We start from the raw sequence: 17,377 nt of genomic DNA, 5'->3' as shown, positions 1-17,377 counted from the left end.
GCGGCACTAAATCAATGCCCCCACCCCTGAGCCTGACATTATCAAAACATTCATATTCCCCGCCTCTCTCCGTGACGTTACTGTGCTGCGTAGGCAAACGCGCCCAGTCGTTTTCTACGCGACTCCACACAGAACCCGGAAACCAACACAGACGATCTCACAACACAGCGCGGCACAATTCGGAATATGAAACTGTACTTTAAAATCAAACAGCAACACGGTACATTTGGCAAAGTACATTTATTTGACATTAAATGTTTAGAGAATATTCAGCAATTGCCATATGAACTCCGAAAGCCATTTATTTTCTTTTATCTGTATCCGCAATGGTACACAGGGTGTTGCTTTTCGTTAAAAGAAGCACTTTGGAAGCACGGTGAACCGCAAGGCTGTTCCATCAACTAGGCACTAGTCCATCGTAAAGGTTGATATGTTGCTTCTAGCAACTAGTACAGCGTAAGGGCATGTGGGCCCTTGGCGATCGTCCCATAAAATTGTCAGTGTGCTCCAGTTGTTCACACGAAGCTGCAGGTGTCTGACGAAAAAACCGCCTGCCGGTGTCTCAAACCGATGACAGTAGCAGAAGGGGAGCAAATACCTGTTATGAAAACAAAAAAATTATAATTAGTCTCGCCAGCCAATCTTCATTAATATTACTCATTTTATTTATTACGGCCGATCAGAAACTATTTGCTTGCAAGGATAGTTCAATGGAGTATGTTCGGCTCTAAAATCAATGCGAAAACTAACAAAATAAATCGAGCCCAACACACAATGAGAAACGACAGTCTACATGCGTGTAGAATGATATGATATATGATATGGAATTTGTAACGCGCCTATACACAAGTGTTTCAAGGCGCGACGAGGCAGGGGGGGAACAAGGGCAGACAGACAACGATCCTACTAGGCCAGGTGTCTTTCAGATCGCGCATGGGGAAGGGGAGAGGGGGGTAAAAGTGCTGTACATGGTTAGTAGAATACAAGATAAATAATAGGGCCAGCTGGTGGCAAGTGCAAGGTAAATGCCGGGAGAAAGGGCCTAAAGGATACAGAGACAGTCCCGTAGTGCAGGTAGGCAGTGCAGGGAAAAGTGGCTGGGCCAAGGACCGAGATCGGTGAGACCAGTGGACCTGCATGCCCATGTGCCCACTACGAACATGTTTTCCTTGCTTTTCCTAGCTCTTCATTCATTCATTTATTTATGCATCCATTCATTAATTCTTCATTCCGGTATAAAAGCGTCTAAAGATTTACTCACATTATATTTGAAATTTCCATTGTGTCTCTTCGTAATGCAGTCTGTAAAACGGACCATGCTCTTGACAACGATTTTTCGTATACTGAACTAAAATGAAACTCGGTCTAGTTTCTGAATTTTCTGCCTTATCGTCTCTTACGTTATTGCGCACCCCCTTCAAATGAAGTTCTTTCGGCATGGTCCCTGTCTCAAGGTCAAAAAACAATAGACCCTTATACTTCCAGTGTGACTTGTGGGCCTCTTCTGGGCGCGAGCTGAAAATCAAAGCCGCTGTCCTTCGCATTCTTTATTTGCAACATCACGTAGTAAAGGCATCTGTGAGAACTTGAAGTTTAGAATCCCTCTATGTAGTGCGCCTCAATGTGCAAATGCGAACTGGCTTCTCTCCCAAATGCCACGGCCCGCTTGGTGCGTTCTAAGGCCCCCAATTTTGTCCCCGTTGTCTGCGACCTTTGCAGCCCCAAAAAATCATAACTATGGAGACATTTAATTTTTGGCGGAAGGTCAGGGAAAGTATAAAGTACCACAGGAGTTGAGTTAAAAGTGAGATTTATTGTTTGTTTGTTTGTTTTATTATTTGTAATACGCAAGCCTCCCCTCCGTTAACAGTGCGCAACAGTGCGCAGCATTTACATTTACATGAGATGAGACATAAGAAAAATATATACATACACATATATGAGGTGAATAGAGAGAATTCAAAGATGACACCCAGCTTGTTCGCCACCCATGATGGTGAAGGTAGGGGTTAGGGTTACAGGTACACTGTACAATAACATTGCAATTATTTAAACCAGGATTTGTAATTCACAACCAGCTGTGCTTCTGGTGGACATGGCACAGTTGCAATGTTCGGTGGCAATGGATCACTGCTCTACACAGAAACGTCCAAAATTCCATATCTGTTTTTCTCTAACACAGGAACAATAAGGTCTTTCACAAAGTCGAACTGCATTTCATCATAGACTGGTTTGATCACCCATTGCTTACTTCTTTTTGAAAACACCTTAGTGTAGCGAGGCATCCTTACTTTACCCCTAGTCCTAGATTGTTCACGTCCGATATTGCTGTTATGGGCCAAGACCGCTAGTAGAGTGCGATGTTTCATGCCCCGAAAGCTAAAATGCAAGCGCTTTGGCCTGTACTTTAGGCACATGTTGTGGAACACCTCCAAATCTCCTGTGTGACAGAATTCTGTCAGTCCTCTCAAATCTCTTGATAGAGTTTTGTCGAAAACAATCTTCTCAATGGCTTTGTATGTCGGTGAAGATGGAATCAACCACTTCTTCTTCCGTGCCTCCTCTGGGGAGAAAGGGCCATGTTCACATTGGTGGAAATGTAGGTTTTCTGACCAGTGGTGAACGTTGGTACAGTGGTGCATCAGTGACCGCCATTTTTCAAGTAGTATTTCCACTGACCCTTCACAAGTTTTTGAGCTCCACCAAAGATGGTTGGTGATAGACTGTGACCACTGCAAAATACTTTCAAAACCTTTTTTTTTTCCTGCAGCCGAGATTTTCTTACTGATTGATTTAGCAAGATGCCAAACGTCAAATTGATGATTAATATGTGGGAACTGCTCTCTCATTGTCTTGGCAATTGAAACATGTCTGTCCGTGGCTATGAGGTCGATGTGCATTCCCCTTGATCGTAGATATTCCACTGATATAATTTCCATCAAACAACTGTCGAATACAATGTATTTGCTCTCTTTCATTAGACTGTCATCCTGCGTCAACGTTGTTTCAGCCTGTGACGTTGTGGAGATTTCAACACATTGGAAAGTAATATCGCTGATATCAAGTTCTGATGTGTCTATGGATGCTGCGGCTGGTTCATTCTCTGTCATTTCGATATCTGTTACTTCAACATTGATGGGAGAACACAACAATGTCGACAGGTTTTTCGGGTGGCAATTTTTTGGCGGGTGTAGATTATGTGAATTGATCTGCAACTACTTCAAAGCTATCTTCAATACATTCAATATCATCTTCTTGTGGTGGTGCGGTCGCACTGTAGCAATGGTCCAATGCAACTTTGCTGTATTCTCCAAACACAGTTAATTCATGTTCTGGCCCTTGGACATGAGCATCTCGAGCCTGAACACGCCTCGCCTCAATTAATAGTTCCTCCATAGTGTACATGGTCTGGCAAGCAACATCTCTCATTCGCTTCACTGTCTGTGCATGTATAGTTCTGACACCCACGGGTAACTAGAGGAGAGATTGGAAAAGGGATGTTCAGTTTAAACACAAGATAAAGTGTAGTCCAATTGACTGGAAAAAAACATAAAATAGCCCCCAGCACAAACATTTTTTTAAAGATATGAACTGTTTGTAACTAACCTTTTTTTGGTTTATTTTCTTTGCAACTTTTTTGACTGGACCTTCAACATTTGCACGCTGTAGCTCCGATTCATTTCCGCATGTCCTCCCTTCCTCTTGCGCTGCAACGACTATATTTTCTGTATCCGCATAGACAGCACGGAATGAGGCTCCATCGTCTCCCTGAAACATAGTACTTTCATTACTATGTATCAAAATATTGTTAGCATAAAACACACGTGAGGACGAACACACAGGTACATCTCAATAGCCAAACACGATTTAAACATTGTGTGCAACAATCAAACGACAAGTATTCGACCAGTGATGATCTATTTCGATGGAGCTGTCAGTATCCATACCTCTGGCTCTGCATGGACTGCCATGAATGGTTGTATTGGAGAGGAGGCATCAGCATCTCACTGAAACACAGTACTTGCATTAGTATGGTTTTCAATATTGGAAACATAACACACACTTGGGGTCGACGGCACAGGTACATATAAAGAGATAACCACAAATGATGCATTGTCTAAAACAATCAAGGAAAATATAAATATGCAGATTTCATCGACTTATTTCTCCGATTCCTTTACATCTGCATCATCAAAATGGGATGTTGTGATTGTAGTGGAAGCTCAGTCGTCTCCCTGAAACACAGTACTTGCATTAGTATGGTTTTCAATATTGGAAACATAACACACACTTGGGGTCGACGGCACAGGTACATATAAAGAGATAACCACAAATGATGCATTGTCTAAAAGAATCAAGGAAAATCTAAATATGATCACATTTCATCGACGTATTTCTCCGATTTATTTACATCTGCATCATCTAAATGGGATGTTGTGATTGTAGTGGAAGCTCTGTCGTCTCCCTGAAACACAGCACTTGCGTTAATAGGGAAGAAAGTATAGCAAATGGAATCACGTTATATGATCACGCATGATGGAGCTGTCAGTATCCATACCTCGTGCTGCTGAAGAATATCTATGGATGTTGCAAATGTAGTGCGCACTTCCGAAAGCTGTTGCGCCGATTCGTATACGCATGGTCTCGCTTCCACTTCCCCTGGAATTACTTGAATGTCAGGCTCTGCATCAAGTGCAGGGGTTGACGCTCCATCAACTGCCTGAAACATAGTACTTGCATTAGTGAGGATTACAATAGTGAAAACATGAAACACACCTGGGGTCGACAGCACGGGTACATATCAACGGCTAACCACGAATAAAACATTGTGTAGAACAATCAAACGACAAGAATTCCAGCTCTGATGATGACGCTCGATGGAGCTGTCAGCATCCATACCTCCTGCTGGTGAAGAACATCTAGAAACGTTGTAGATGTGGCGGACGCTTCAGCATCTCCCTGAAAGACAGTACTTGCATTAGTATGGATAACACTAATTATAACTGAAAACAAACACCAGTGGACGATAACTAAGGTGTATATCAATTGGAAAGCACTAACCAAACATTCGGTAAAATAATTACATGATAGAATAAAACTATTACTTGACATGCATAAAACAAGTCTGTAGCGGATTAGCCTAGTAAGATTACCTGATATGCGCTAGAAGTGGTTGATAACTGCGACCACGTCAAGGATGTAGAATGTTCTTGCTTCAGATTCAAGGGATAGTCAAGAAGTTGTAAAGGTAAATTAATGATTGATAATGAAATGCCAATATTAAAAATAGCCATGTAAGGCGACAGAATACTTGAAAAATGCTCAATACAGCACAGTTCCCTGTTCCCATATATATACATTGCTTTTGTGGGTTATGAAATCGAAAAAGAATATATTGATAAATGTCATTATTCAAAAAACTATACACTCATATCAATTTCGAAATTATTACAAGGGATAGAACACCTACAATATCAATGAATCCATTCGGCTACCTACACACTACCGCAAGGCCTAAAGCTAAATCCGGACACTTGACTCACTGGTGGTGGAATGTGGACGAATAGAGTGGGAATAGCGTTTTCGAGCAATTTCTGTGTCGCTCGCCGTTTATTCTTCTTTGTTACCCAAGATGTTGTGTACATGTCCAAGGAAAAGTGCCGGCTGCAGATGCGGTATCGATCACCCCTCTTGTCCTGTAAGACTTGTTGGACTCTACTTTCCAGCTCATCCAGTGGATATCTGCAATGTCTGACCCATTCTCTTATTCGATCAAAGGTTTTCGGGAATACATCATTGTAGTGCCTTCAGATTTCGCATGGGTCTTCGAAGGGCAACCGCTAATCGAACAGGCAGGCATTGTTGATAAATCTGAAAAGTAAATATCGACATTATTATACAATCTTCAAGAATAAAGATTTGATACAAAAGTAAATGAATCATACAATGATCAATGCAAGGTTTGTTTTGGTCGCAGGAACTATACCAGTTCATTATGTGCGGCTTAGTATTTGCATAAGTTGCAGAAATGTATAAATGATGTGACTAAAATCTGAACATGTGACTCGTCCCTTGGATGTTCTGTCTTGCACGAGAAGGAAACATGCTTACATTATAGACTTGACCCCCGAAGGATGCAATTCGATGACAATAGACACAGATGAAAATAAATAGATCTATTGATAGCATAGCAATGGAAACTCAAGTCAATAGCAATGAGACCAATGAACATAGCACTATTGTGTACTCTACTCGCAAATAGATAGAAATTTAAAAATCTGCGAAATATGACTAGGATACATGGCCTTACCTTGACCAACAAACAGTTGGATTCAGCAAGCAGAGCAGTATGTTGCAGGAGAATAGGTGGGTGGCCACAGGTAGCACACTGATGGGTTTGCTCTAAGCGGTCACAGAAGTTCACGGATAGCACGACGATGAGCAGATTAGCGTAGATCTCAGTGGTTGCCAGGTAGCACGTTCAGGAGTTGACTTGCAAAGCACAAAGATGTCCTCATGAGACATATCAAGTGGTTTATAAAGTATTAGAAACAGGGGTGTGTTTGTGAATGAATGACGTATGTATGTCGTGGTATTAGGGGGGCGGCCTGCTTCAAGTGGAGGCCTGGCTGGAGACATGGGGTCTGAGGAGGCCATGTGACCGATGGCCCCTTGGCATGGGATACCTTTTGAAGTGTACATGTAGTTTGGCACCTTGGCCTTTCGCGCCCCTGACAGCGCGCATCCACTGGCGCGAACCGCCTTTGATAGAGGGTGGGTGGGATGGAGGGGCCTGGGGCGTGCAGATAAGGCTCAGGAAGACTGCTGAATGGAGACACTTATGTGGATTGCAGGGGGGCGGCCTGCTTCAAGGGGAGGCCTGGCTGGAGACACGGGGTCTGAGGAGACCATGTGACCGATGGCCCCTTGGCGTGGGATACCTTTTGAAGTGTTCATGCAGTTTGGCACCTTGGCCTTTCGCGCCCGTGACAGCCCCCCATGCCAGCGCTCATCCACTGGCGCGAACCGCCTTTGATAGTATATCGTTGCTTATCAATAACAAATGCCACATACCGGAGATTCTTGTGAGCACAGACCCACACTTCAACCGGTGTATTATAATGGTCAAGACCCTAAGGCCTGTATAATCCAATGGTAATTGTTAGTATAGATATATGTGTGACTTTTATAGAGACATAGCCTACTGAAAGACTTTGAACAAGTGTTATTTAGTGCATGCATTATCGAGAATATGTTATGTTAGCTTAGATAGATAGTGACCACCCTGCTTCACAGCGACCAGAGCTTCACCCATTCGGAGCACAGATGTCTGACGTCCATCCTTGAATGGAGACACACTTGATTCATTTAAAAAATCGAAACAACTGTTGTTAAAATATATGTGGTGTTTTATTTTGTATCTTATTTTCATGACACAAAAATACAAGACTTTAAAGATTATACAGGTCAGGTTGCAGCACAGCGAGAGAAAATCCCCTGTACTGACCGCTGTCACTCGGGAACGTTTCTCTTATGGCACGAACGGCACAGGCGGGTATCACTCTTCGAACGCGGTGTCCAAGCCTCCCGTGGAGCCACCATGTAAAGGAACGATAGGCCACCAGCATGTACCACCTGTGAAAAGGAATGAAACAAACTGTTTTTAAATGACCAAGATAAGTTTAATAAACGTTTGTTGTCAATGACAATTCTTGTAACTAATGGCATTCTGCACGGACAAATGCTATCTAGACAATGCACACTATTGAACGACTTTCATGCGTTACTATATGAATATATAATTTTGGATATAGTAGAAGACCATGAAATAGGAGTGGCATGACAAGCAGAGTATACTTACTCGTTACTCGGATTACGCGGACGAACAGTTGTGCGAAGTTCGTGCATAAGCACCATCATTATTCTCAACACGGCCCGTGTGAGGCAGGCTGCCCTGAACTCTGGCAGCTCGGTGATGCATTGCGGTCGTGGCTCGCCTTCCGAAATGTAGGCCAGGCATCCCGAGTTTTCTCGGCAGCAGCAGTTCCCCTCCTCGGTTGGCATTAGCTCGCACCGATTGCATGTGCACAGGTGGAGACGCCGTCCATGCGACTAGGCCCAGGCTCTTCATCTGTTGATTCATCCTGCCAACTGCCGTCTGAATCCCCATCGTTTTCGCATGCTTCCCTTTCCAGTAGTTCCTCCTCGGTATACTCGGGCTCGTACATGTAGGGCATTATTGTAGCCATTGTGTGGTAAACAAAGTAAAATAATTTACCGAGATGGTACAGGTGTTCACACGGGCTACAAGCGGCGAAGGTAGCTGACCAGAGCACAGAAACGAGTCACAAAATACTCTAAGTAACACAGAGAGAGGAATGGAATCGAAAATCTGCTGCTGTGTGTTGTGAAACGGTCTGTTTATACTTATTGAGGAAAGAGGCATCCTGCCATTTCCATGGAGACACGTCATTAGCTGAAGCGCAGCGAATGTTGACACAAGACGTGCTTTGGCGTTGGGAAATGGCCGGTACGAGTCTGCTGATGACAGGCTCAGGGGCAGGGGAATTGATTTAGTGTCGCAGAAGCAGGTCAGCCAGGGCGATGCGGCAAGTGATAGGATTATCACAAAATGGCGGCTCCCTGGTGCCTGTTTTCACGTGCGTTTAATGGACGAAAACTCAGGTAAGGTCCATAGGAAAGTTTTCTAAAATCGAGCCACTTAGGCTTAAAAAAACATGGCCGACCCGTAGGGACAATAACATTTTTTACTGGACTATGCCTTTAAGATCCACCCCTCCACTCCACCACACAAATAAATGAAAATGAGCCATGACGTCAACAAGATGTGTAAAAGGCTTTTACGCATTATGCTTACGTTTCATGCTCATTTCAAATAAGCTTCAAGTACTTATTTTTGCTGCTTGTGTAATTTTATAATAAAATATATATTTTTCATTATACCATTCTGGTGTATTCTATGCGGATAATTACAGGGAGTAATTGTATTTCACTGCCAGCCTTCCCACTCCCTTGAGCGACGCTGGAGTGCTTTGCCATGGCTACCAATTTACAGAGATGAGTTTGTCTTTTGGTTGGAATCCCTGTGTTGCCATTAGAGTAGATGGTTTTACATCCCTCAACAGAGGGATGTAGACAAATCTCCCTAACAGCATGCAAAGTGCATTGTGTATTGAGAACATGGGTGTTGACAGTTATAAACATTGACCACAGTAAACTATCAGAGAAAGACTGCACAGGAACATCCAATCATGATCTGTAACATACACCTACTGCATCCCACGTTCATAGCCCAACGCCTCAAAGCACTGACTGTCACTTGTCTCCCAAGAGCAATCAGTTATCTCACAGGAAGGGATAGCCTGGACGGAATGCAGGGGACACGGTGCACGGGGCTTGTGAACTAGGTGTCACTGCACCAATGAACATGGCGTGTCAGGACCACCGTCTGGGACACAGCAAGGAGAAAGAGAAGAACATCCGGAAATGTGATGACCAAGGAAAGATGGGCAATTTCCGATTGCTAATAACCAATATGGTCATTCCTGGGAAGGTTGAGCTCCTCGAGCAACGTGGAGCAGCTCAACATTGGAATTGAGGGGAATAGTGATCAAACTGAAATATGATCTTTGCAGTAGGTTGTAGAATTCAGAAGCTGGTTTAGACTCTGAGTGAGATTCTTCTTCCTGCAGAATCTTTGGTCCGGACTGGCTGGAAATTGGCTTCGCATTCACAATCAGATCTCTCTTGGTGCCCACATCAATACTTTGCAGGCTCCCAAAGCTTGTCGTGGTGCTTGGTGACATCTCAGTGTTTAGGGCAGGGGTCTGCAACCTGTGGCTTTGCAGATGTTTTGGACTACACATCCCATGATCCCTCACCATTTACTTTCCTGGCAGGGTTGATGAGAGTTGTAGACTAAAACGTCCCCCTGGTCCCTGGCTTAGAGGCTCACTTCCCAAAAATAAGTGATTTAGCTTCTGTCAATCTAGTTGTTCTACAGTTTCATCAGGTACTGTCACTACGCTTCAACCATCTCGCAGAACAGGGTATGTTACTGTTTTACGGTCGGAAACTTGGAATCTTTGGCCAATGCTGTAGCACTCTTGGGGTGAGAGATCTTGGCCAGTAATTACCATCCCCAAAGAAGTACCACAGTCATGGAGATGTTCAGCCGAGGTGGCCTGAGGTTTGATTGCAGGCTACCTAGCTAAAGGTTCCAGTAAATCGCATCACGCCTTCGGGTGGAGGCAAGCACAAAGGCTCTTTCTCCCACCTGAAAGCTAGTCTAACGTGTATATGGAAAGCAACTCTAAAGGGTCTAGTAAGGTCTCTGAATCTGGAGGGTCTTGGTCTCCAGCTCTGTCTTTGTTTTGCCACTTTGCTTATAGCTCAGAGCGGCACATCTAATGGAGCTTCACTCTGCTGTCTCGCTGAGGGCCATAGGCCCATCCGCTTTACGTTTCCTTCATGCAGGTCTCTCGCTCTTCATTATCCATCTTCTGAGAGCAGCCTTTCTTCTTGCTTCCGGGTGAGGATTTTGGGAAGATGGCTCCTTATGCACAGTTGCTGGATTGCTTTGTGGTGCATTCTCCTAAGCCATGCCTGTGAGCAATTTCTGGAGGCTAGAGTTGTTTGATTAGCTTGAGGGTTGTGTGCCTTCTTCCTATAGCTGTTCCTCGGTCAGGCCTCCAAGCTCTGTGGCACCTTCACATGCTGTGGCTCTGCTTCAACTTTTGATATTGATGAGTTTACGCATGTTTGGCAAACTTGAGCTAATCCGAACAGTCTGTCCCTGATGTTTTTTGATGACAATAGGAGGCTTCTGCAGGCAGAGTTGTCTTTACGAGTCTGGAGAACATTTCCAGACCTTGTTCCAGTGTTAGGATAAAAAGGATGCTCCAGTCTCCAGTGCCCAAGCCAAAGATTGCATCAGCTCAGTGGACATTTCCAGTTCTCTTCTACGACTGGCAAGAGGCCCAGGTTAAGTCTGTGTCAAATTCTGTATTTTGAAGAAAATAAATGACAACAGAGCACTCCACATCCATTCACAAATCCTATGAAAGGTACAGCAAGAGACTCTTGCACAGAATCAAGCACAGTTGTCATTCTGGTTCTTCATACACGCTTTCACAGTGGGTCACTGTGAAGCTTTTTGGAGGCCTTTCATTCTCTTGACAGTGCAAAAAGGGAGGCTGAGCCCACTGTCCCAAACACAAACGTATCCGTGCATGCCTGCATGAAACAAAATGCGTAAACCCATGGATTGTGTGGGTTGCCTTACCATCCCATATGGTTTAAATTTGCGTCAATAAATAAAAGCGTAATGGTCTCATTGATGGCGGTGTGGGATACTGATATGGTGATATGAATGCTATGTGGTAAGATCTGTTGCACCTACTTGCATCTAATGTATGCATGCAATTATACTCGAAACAATGAATGCTACCTTGGTAGATGTGCACAGAGGAGAGAGGGTGGGGGGGTAGCGCAAGCAGCCTTCAGGGCCGTACTATTGGAATATTTATCTCTGCAGGTTCCCTAGTTTAGGATACAATCTCAGGGAATAGCACCTGGCACTCTCCTTGACTCAAACCTACAATCTCAGAGATATAGCACCCAGCTTGCTTCTCTGCTTCTACCAGAAAGTTCTTCTTCCCCCATGTTGGGGTCAGATATTCTTACCATCTAGCCGCGAGCCACCCTCTTGGGGCCACTGGTAAAACCTTTGGCAAGTACATTACCTCAATGCCCAGACTTCTTGTCAGGCTGGCACGTTGTTGGCCTCCTGCACACCATTACATAGAATCGAAAGCATATGAACTCAAGACAACTCAAACTTTTCACTGCAACTTGAAAAATGAACCTGAATCAAAAGGCTCCCCTCTGCTACCACAGGCTTCCTCTTCTCCTCCCCACTAACCAACTCATGCCCCAAGTTCTTACTACCTTACCCTAGCCACACAATCGCCCATCACACATGGCAGCGAGCTGCCTAAAAACAGCCCACACTAATGACGAAACTGTACTGCTCTCTTCCTAAATCCTATTGCACCCTCCAAATGAGAGTGGCTAACCTGGTCTCAAAGCGCTGACTTCCAATTGATTGAACTGGGGTAATCTCGGGATGAAGCACGCGCCCTAAGTGTCCCTCCCACTAGCCATGCGATTTCATACCGACACTCATGACTCATGATATTTATACCGCATTCATTCATCAACCCTTCAGACTCACAGGTGCGTTTCTCTCTTTCCCACTAGCAACCAACTTCACCCGCCTCTTCCCTTGCAGGGTCACACACAACGAGCCTGCCAAAATGGCAGGAGTGTGTTTTACAAGTACATTTACATTACATCGCATTGCAGGATGTCCACTTCCTCTCGTTCATTAAAATGGAAGTCATTTCAATGCAACCCATTACATTGAAACCCAATTTCAAGGTAAGTCCAAGTCAATGGCCCTCATTACGACCCTGGCGGAGATCGCGGTGCAAAATGCACCATGGAGCACGGCGGAAAGCTGCCAATACCGCCATGGGGGTTGGCGGATTTACCGCCCCATTCCGACCTTGGCGGGGCGGTAAATCCCCATTCCCCATTTTACCCTTCCCCATTCCCATTTTTGCCCCATAGGGTATAATGGGAGTGGGGAAGGCGTTAATTACGCCACCGTAAAATACGGTGGCGTAATTAACAACAAGGTCCCGTAGCGCCATGGATTTCTCCGCCCGGAAAAACCAGGCGGAAAACGGCTCCATGGCGCTACGGGAACTCGTAGTAGGGCGGACGGGTCCGCCGCGAATACCGCTGGCGTAAACCCACTCCGCCAGGGTCGTAATGAGGCCCAATGTATTCATATAGAGTTAACAGTATGAAATTTAAAAAAAAGTAAAACAGAAGCACCTTAAAATCAAAAATTAAATATACCTATTTAAATTATTAACAGCAAGGGGGAATAAGGAATAAACGTAATGCAAACAAATAAGAGTGAAAAACAATGAATGGAGGAACAGAGGGGGCAGAAAAGAGGTCACTGTGGCGATCCTCCGCACCCATTTTGTTTTAAATAAAAGGAGAAATATATAATTGAAGGAAAAAAATAGGATGGCTAGCTGTGAAATGGTCGGGGAAAAAAAAACATTTAGTTGAAATGGCTGATTTGAGTTGGGCCTGCTGGGAGCTAACTTTAATTGAAAGGTGTAATAGTAAAGCAACGTGTGTGCCTGTTACCAGATTTCAAGGAGCATCTGAGATTTCTTTGTAGTCCCCAGTTTACCTTTTTGGTTCTATGTCAGAGTCTAGACACTGCATTGTTTGTTGTGTAAGATTTCTCATTCAAGGAGTGTCTTAAAATATATGTACTTTTTTGCGATTTCTGTTTCCAGAGGCCACCCACTCCTGACCATGAAGAACGTTATCGTGACGCCTCACGTTGGGAACGCCACTGACAAGACTCGAAGGAAAGTGGTAGAGAGACTGGTCTCAAACTCTGTCGCTGTCATCCGTGGCCTTTCCGTTCCAGACGAAATCACCATTGAGAAATTATCATGTTGACCTCTACCATGTGTGCAAATGCATGACAATGAGCCTGGCTCATCTAGTTCTGCCGCAAAAATATACACAAAACAGAAGGCCTCCTGAGGAAAGAAATGCTCTCAAAATTATGTAGTCTCAAAATAAATTGATTACTTTCTCGATTCCTTGTGCCCTTGACTGCATTTGTGCTAACATGTTCCATTCCGGTTGTGCAGTTCTGTTTTTTCTTTGAACTCAGGACGTGTACGTTTTTTTCCATTGTAAGTCCAAGACCACAAATGAATATAACAAGCAGGACTGGGCTGGACCACCATCTCAGGAATGGCATGCATGGGGCTGCTTTAGACCAGTTCTTAGATTGGTCAGTGTTTGTCATTTTTCACTTAGTCCATCATTCCCTGAGTGGCAGCTCTCCAGCAGATCCATGCTACAGTATTTTGGTTGATATTCAGACCACGTAACATCTTTCTGAGAATGTGATACTTGGTGCTTGTTGTATAAAAAGCAAGGGGCTGGCCCGAATCTACCGGCTAAATTTCGCCCTGTGTCTCTCCTTCCACACTACTCTAAAGTGCTCAAAAGGGTTGTGTTATGATATGATATATGATATGATATTTTAGTTGTATCGCGCTCATACACAACCGTCTTACCAATTTCATCGACATCCACAATCTTCGAGACCCCCTACAAGCATGTTTGCACTCCTGTCACTCCACGGAAGCTGCTCTCATGAATGTGTCCTACTTCATCGCCTCTGCTAAGCATTCCAACCTATCCGCTGTCCTAATTCTCCTTGACCTGTCTGCTGCATTGGACACTGTCGATCACTCTGATCTCCTTAATACTCTTTCTTCTTGGGATTCTCAATCAAGCCCTTGCCTGGATTGAATCCTACTTTGCACCTCGCCAATTCTGTCTCCTGGAGTAACAACACCTCTCAACTCACTCCTCTAACTGTTGGTGTTCAACAAGGCTCTGTCCTGGGTCTGCTCCTCTTTAGATTCTACACCTCTATTCTTGGGGCACTAATCACCTTCTTTGGGTTCTCGTACCAACTCTTTGTGCATGAGACCTAAATCTTCTTCTCTTTTCCTGAACCTTCCTCTGATCTCTCTATCAAAATTTCCAACTGTCTCTCTGCCATTAGATAATGGATAGCTTTGCACTCTCTGATGTTAAACTCTGCCAAAACCGAGGTGCTCTTCTTCCCTTCCAACAGCGCTCTCTGATCTCTTCCTCTGCCTATCCAGTTCCTACCTGACACTTTTCCCTACTCTTTTTAAGCTAGAAACCTTGGTGTCATCTATGAACCTTCTCACACCTTCTCTACTTTCATATCCAAAACTGGAACATCAGTTCACTTCAACATCCTAAATATTAGAAAAATCAGACACCTCCTTCCTTTCAACACCACCAAGCATCTCTTCACCACCCTTGTCTTCTCTAAACTGGACTACTGTGCCAGCATCCAACTATGCTTTCTGTCCTCTCGACAAGATCATTACCTTTGCTACCAGGACTATCTTTGAACTCCCTCCCTTCACACGTACTTCCTCGTACCGTCATCATGCTGGATGACTGAAGATGCAAAACAGGTCCAGATTTAAATTTCTTCTCCTGGTTCATAGGTCTATCCACGGTAAGGCACCACTGTATCTATCCTCCTCTATTCAACTTTACAAGCCTTCTCGTAATCTCAGCTCTGCCTCCTTGACTATCCTTGTGCCTCCTTGCCCTCCCTGTGCTTCTTCTCGCTTACGTTCTTTCTCTCTTCTTGCTCCATTTGCCTGGAATTCTCTTCCCACGGACATCTGAGTAAGAGTCCATATGGATTTCTTCAAGACCAAACTAAGAGCCTACTTCCTCGCCTCCGAGTTACCCTTTTAACCTACCTCTCACCTACCTGCTAGCTAACATTTTTCCCTCGCCTCTAACCTGCCTCTGGCCCTCATTTCCTCTGCCTCCACTCTAGGACTTCACCCATAATGGTCACATCCTGAGTGTATAAGTGGCAGTCTAGAAAATAGATACCTCTCACGATCAATGGCAATGTATCATGTTGGCCGAAAACCAACCGTCTCATGTACCAAATGTCAGAATTACAGACTCATAAGTTTAACCAATGTGTGGCCATTTTAATGTGGCAAGAATCGCCGTTTTGTTCTCTAACGTTTGCTCATTACTTTCTGTTCCAAACTTCTTAGCCGAAAGCTTATTCTGCTTATTCTGCTTCACTGTTAAGAGCAAGGCCGCGAGGCCGGGAGTTATTCGTTGAAACATAAGGTAGGCAGCCACAGAGAGGAATGCCCAATCCCCTCCCGCATATAGCCTTGGAGGAGAGCAACACAGCATTTAATCATTTCACTGATGCCAGCTAGTCTTGTTAATATGGTAGAAATGCTAGAAAGAAACAGTTAAAGGCTTGAATTATGCTTCTCTTACGGCCCCCCTTTCCTAAGCCCAGTAGAGCTTGCTGACTCCCAGGACACAAATAGCAAATAGGAGATAGCAAGGCCTGGAATGCGACACTTCCCCCGTATGCAGCTTGCTTGCTCGCAAGAACAGAAGCACTGTGTTCTGTTCAACAAAGAAATATGTCTCTAGACTTGCAATGTTGCATATTGTTGCTAAAATAGATGTTCGAAGGTGTCATATTCGTCGAAATTGTCAATCATCAAACCCAGTTCAAAGAAACTATACAATGGGCGGTGTTAAACATGTCATGACTGATTATAGGATGTCCATTTTGTATACATGTAACTGATGTACGTTATTTGCTTTCTTGCATCCCTTGAGGTCTGGAGACACACGTCGCGGGGCGTGAGACCGAGTTGGCCAACTGAGACTATTTGCTTTGCAATAAACCCTAGCTTTTGGGAATACAACCTTGTGTCTGGCGTATCAGTTCGTGTGTGGTGATTTGCCTTGTTTCCACAACGCGTGGGTGCCCAGGGGCCCCTTCAATATGGCGCCCGAATAGGGACCTTCCCCCACTTGTTCCATCGTGTACGTAGTAAAATAAGGAAGGTGGAGAGAATGGCGAGGACGGGATGATCAAGCCGGGATCAAGAGGTGTTTGGGGCACCCCGAAACGAGGCAGAGCCAAGAGACGCAGACATGACATCATTGGTTGCATCAGTATACGGACGAATTGTGTCTTGGAAGACAAATTGATTTATCAGGTGAGTCGTACCCCAATTCAAAGTAGCCCTGATATTGGTTAAGAGTTGACTTTTCAAAATCAAACGCCCAGTCTAAGGTTGATTAGCCGAAGGGAAGGTTAAAACATGCCTGGGGTATTGTCCACCCTAGCGGGGTTTTCCCGCTGCGGTAGACAATCTTTGGAAATTGGCCGATGTCCATTTTGTATATATGTAACTGATGTACGTTATTTGCTCTCTTGCGTCCCTCGAGGTCTGGAGACACACGTCTCGGGGCGTGAGACCGAGTAGGCCAACTGAGACTATTTGCTTTGCAATAAACCCTAGCTTTTGGGAATACAACCTTGTGTCTGGCGTATCAGTTTGTGTGTGGTGATTTGCCTTGTTTCCACAACGCGAGGGTCCCCTAGGGGCCCCTTCAGTACCACCTACCTGCACTTAAAAATGTCCAATGTTGGTTGTCCTTAATCTAGGTATGTCCACTTATGCATTGTCCCTGCTGAATGGTCCATTTACTACCCTCCATAACCTGGTCAGAATATCCCTCAAACTCACCCCATTGCAAGAAGCTCACTGCTTCCTGTGAAATCTGATTTCTTATCTAGTGTACGTTCTTTTGTGATCAAAAGAGCATTGTTCCTCCTGCATATAAATAAAAT

General features: G+C 44.4%; 1 protein-coding gene across 1 annotated transcript in view; it reads left to right on the top strand.

The window, feature by feature from the left end:
- Positions 1 to 13,718, top strand: part of LOC138497245 (glyoxylate/hydroxypyruvate reductase B-like) — a 353,458-nt gene extending 339,740 nt beyond the window's left edge. The window contains exon 5 of the mRNA XM_069620580.1: positions 13,407 to 13,718. Within this exon, the coding sequence (XP_069476681.1) occupies positions 13,407 to 13,575 (169 nt within the window). The 3' untranslated portion in view covers positions 13,576 to 13,718. The remainder of the gene's footprint in view (positions 1 to 13,406) is intronic.
- The last annotated feature ends 3,659 nt before the right edge of the window (positions 13,719 to 17,377 follow it).

This window comes from Ambystoma mexicanum, chromosome 5q, assembly GCF_040938575.1.
Source record: "Ambystoma mexicanum isolate Mex_15411 chromosome 5q, UKY_AmexF1_1, whole genome shotgun sequence".
Taxonomy (NCBI): Eukaryota; Metazoa; Chordata; class Amphibia; order Caudata; family Ambystomatidae; genus Ambystoma; species Ambystoma mexicanum.
Note: the sequence above shows the minus strand (reverse complement) of the source record. Positions and strands in the feature narration are given on the sequence as shown.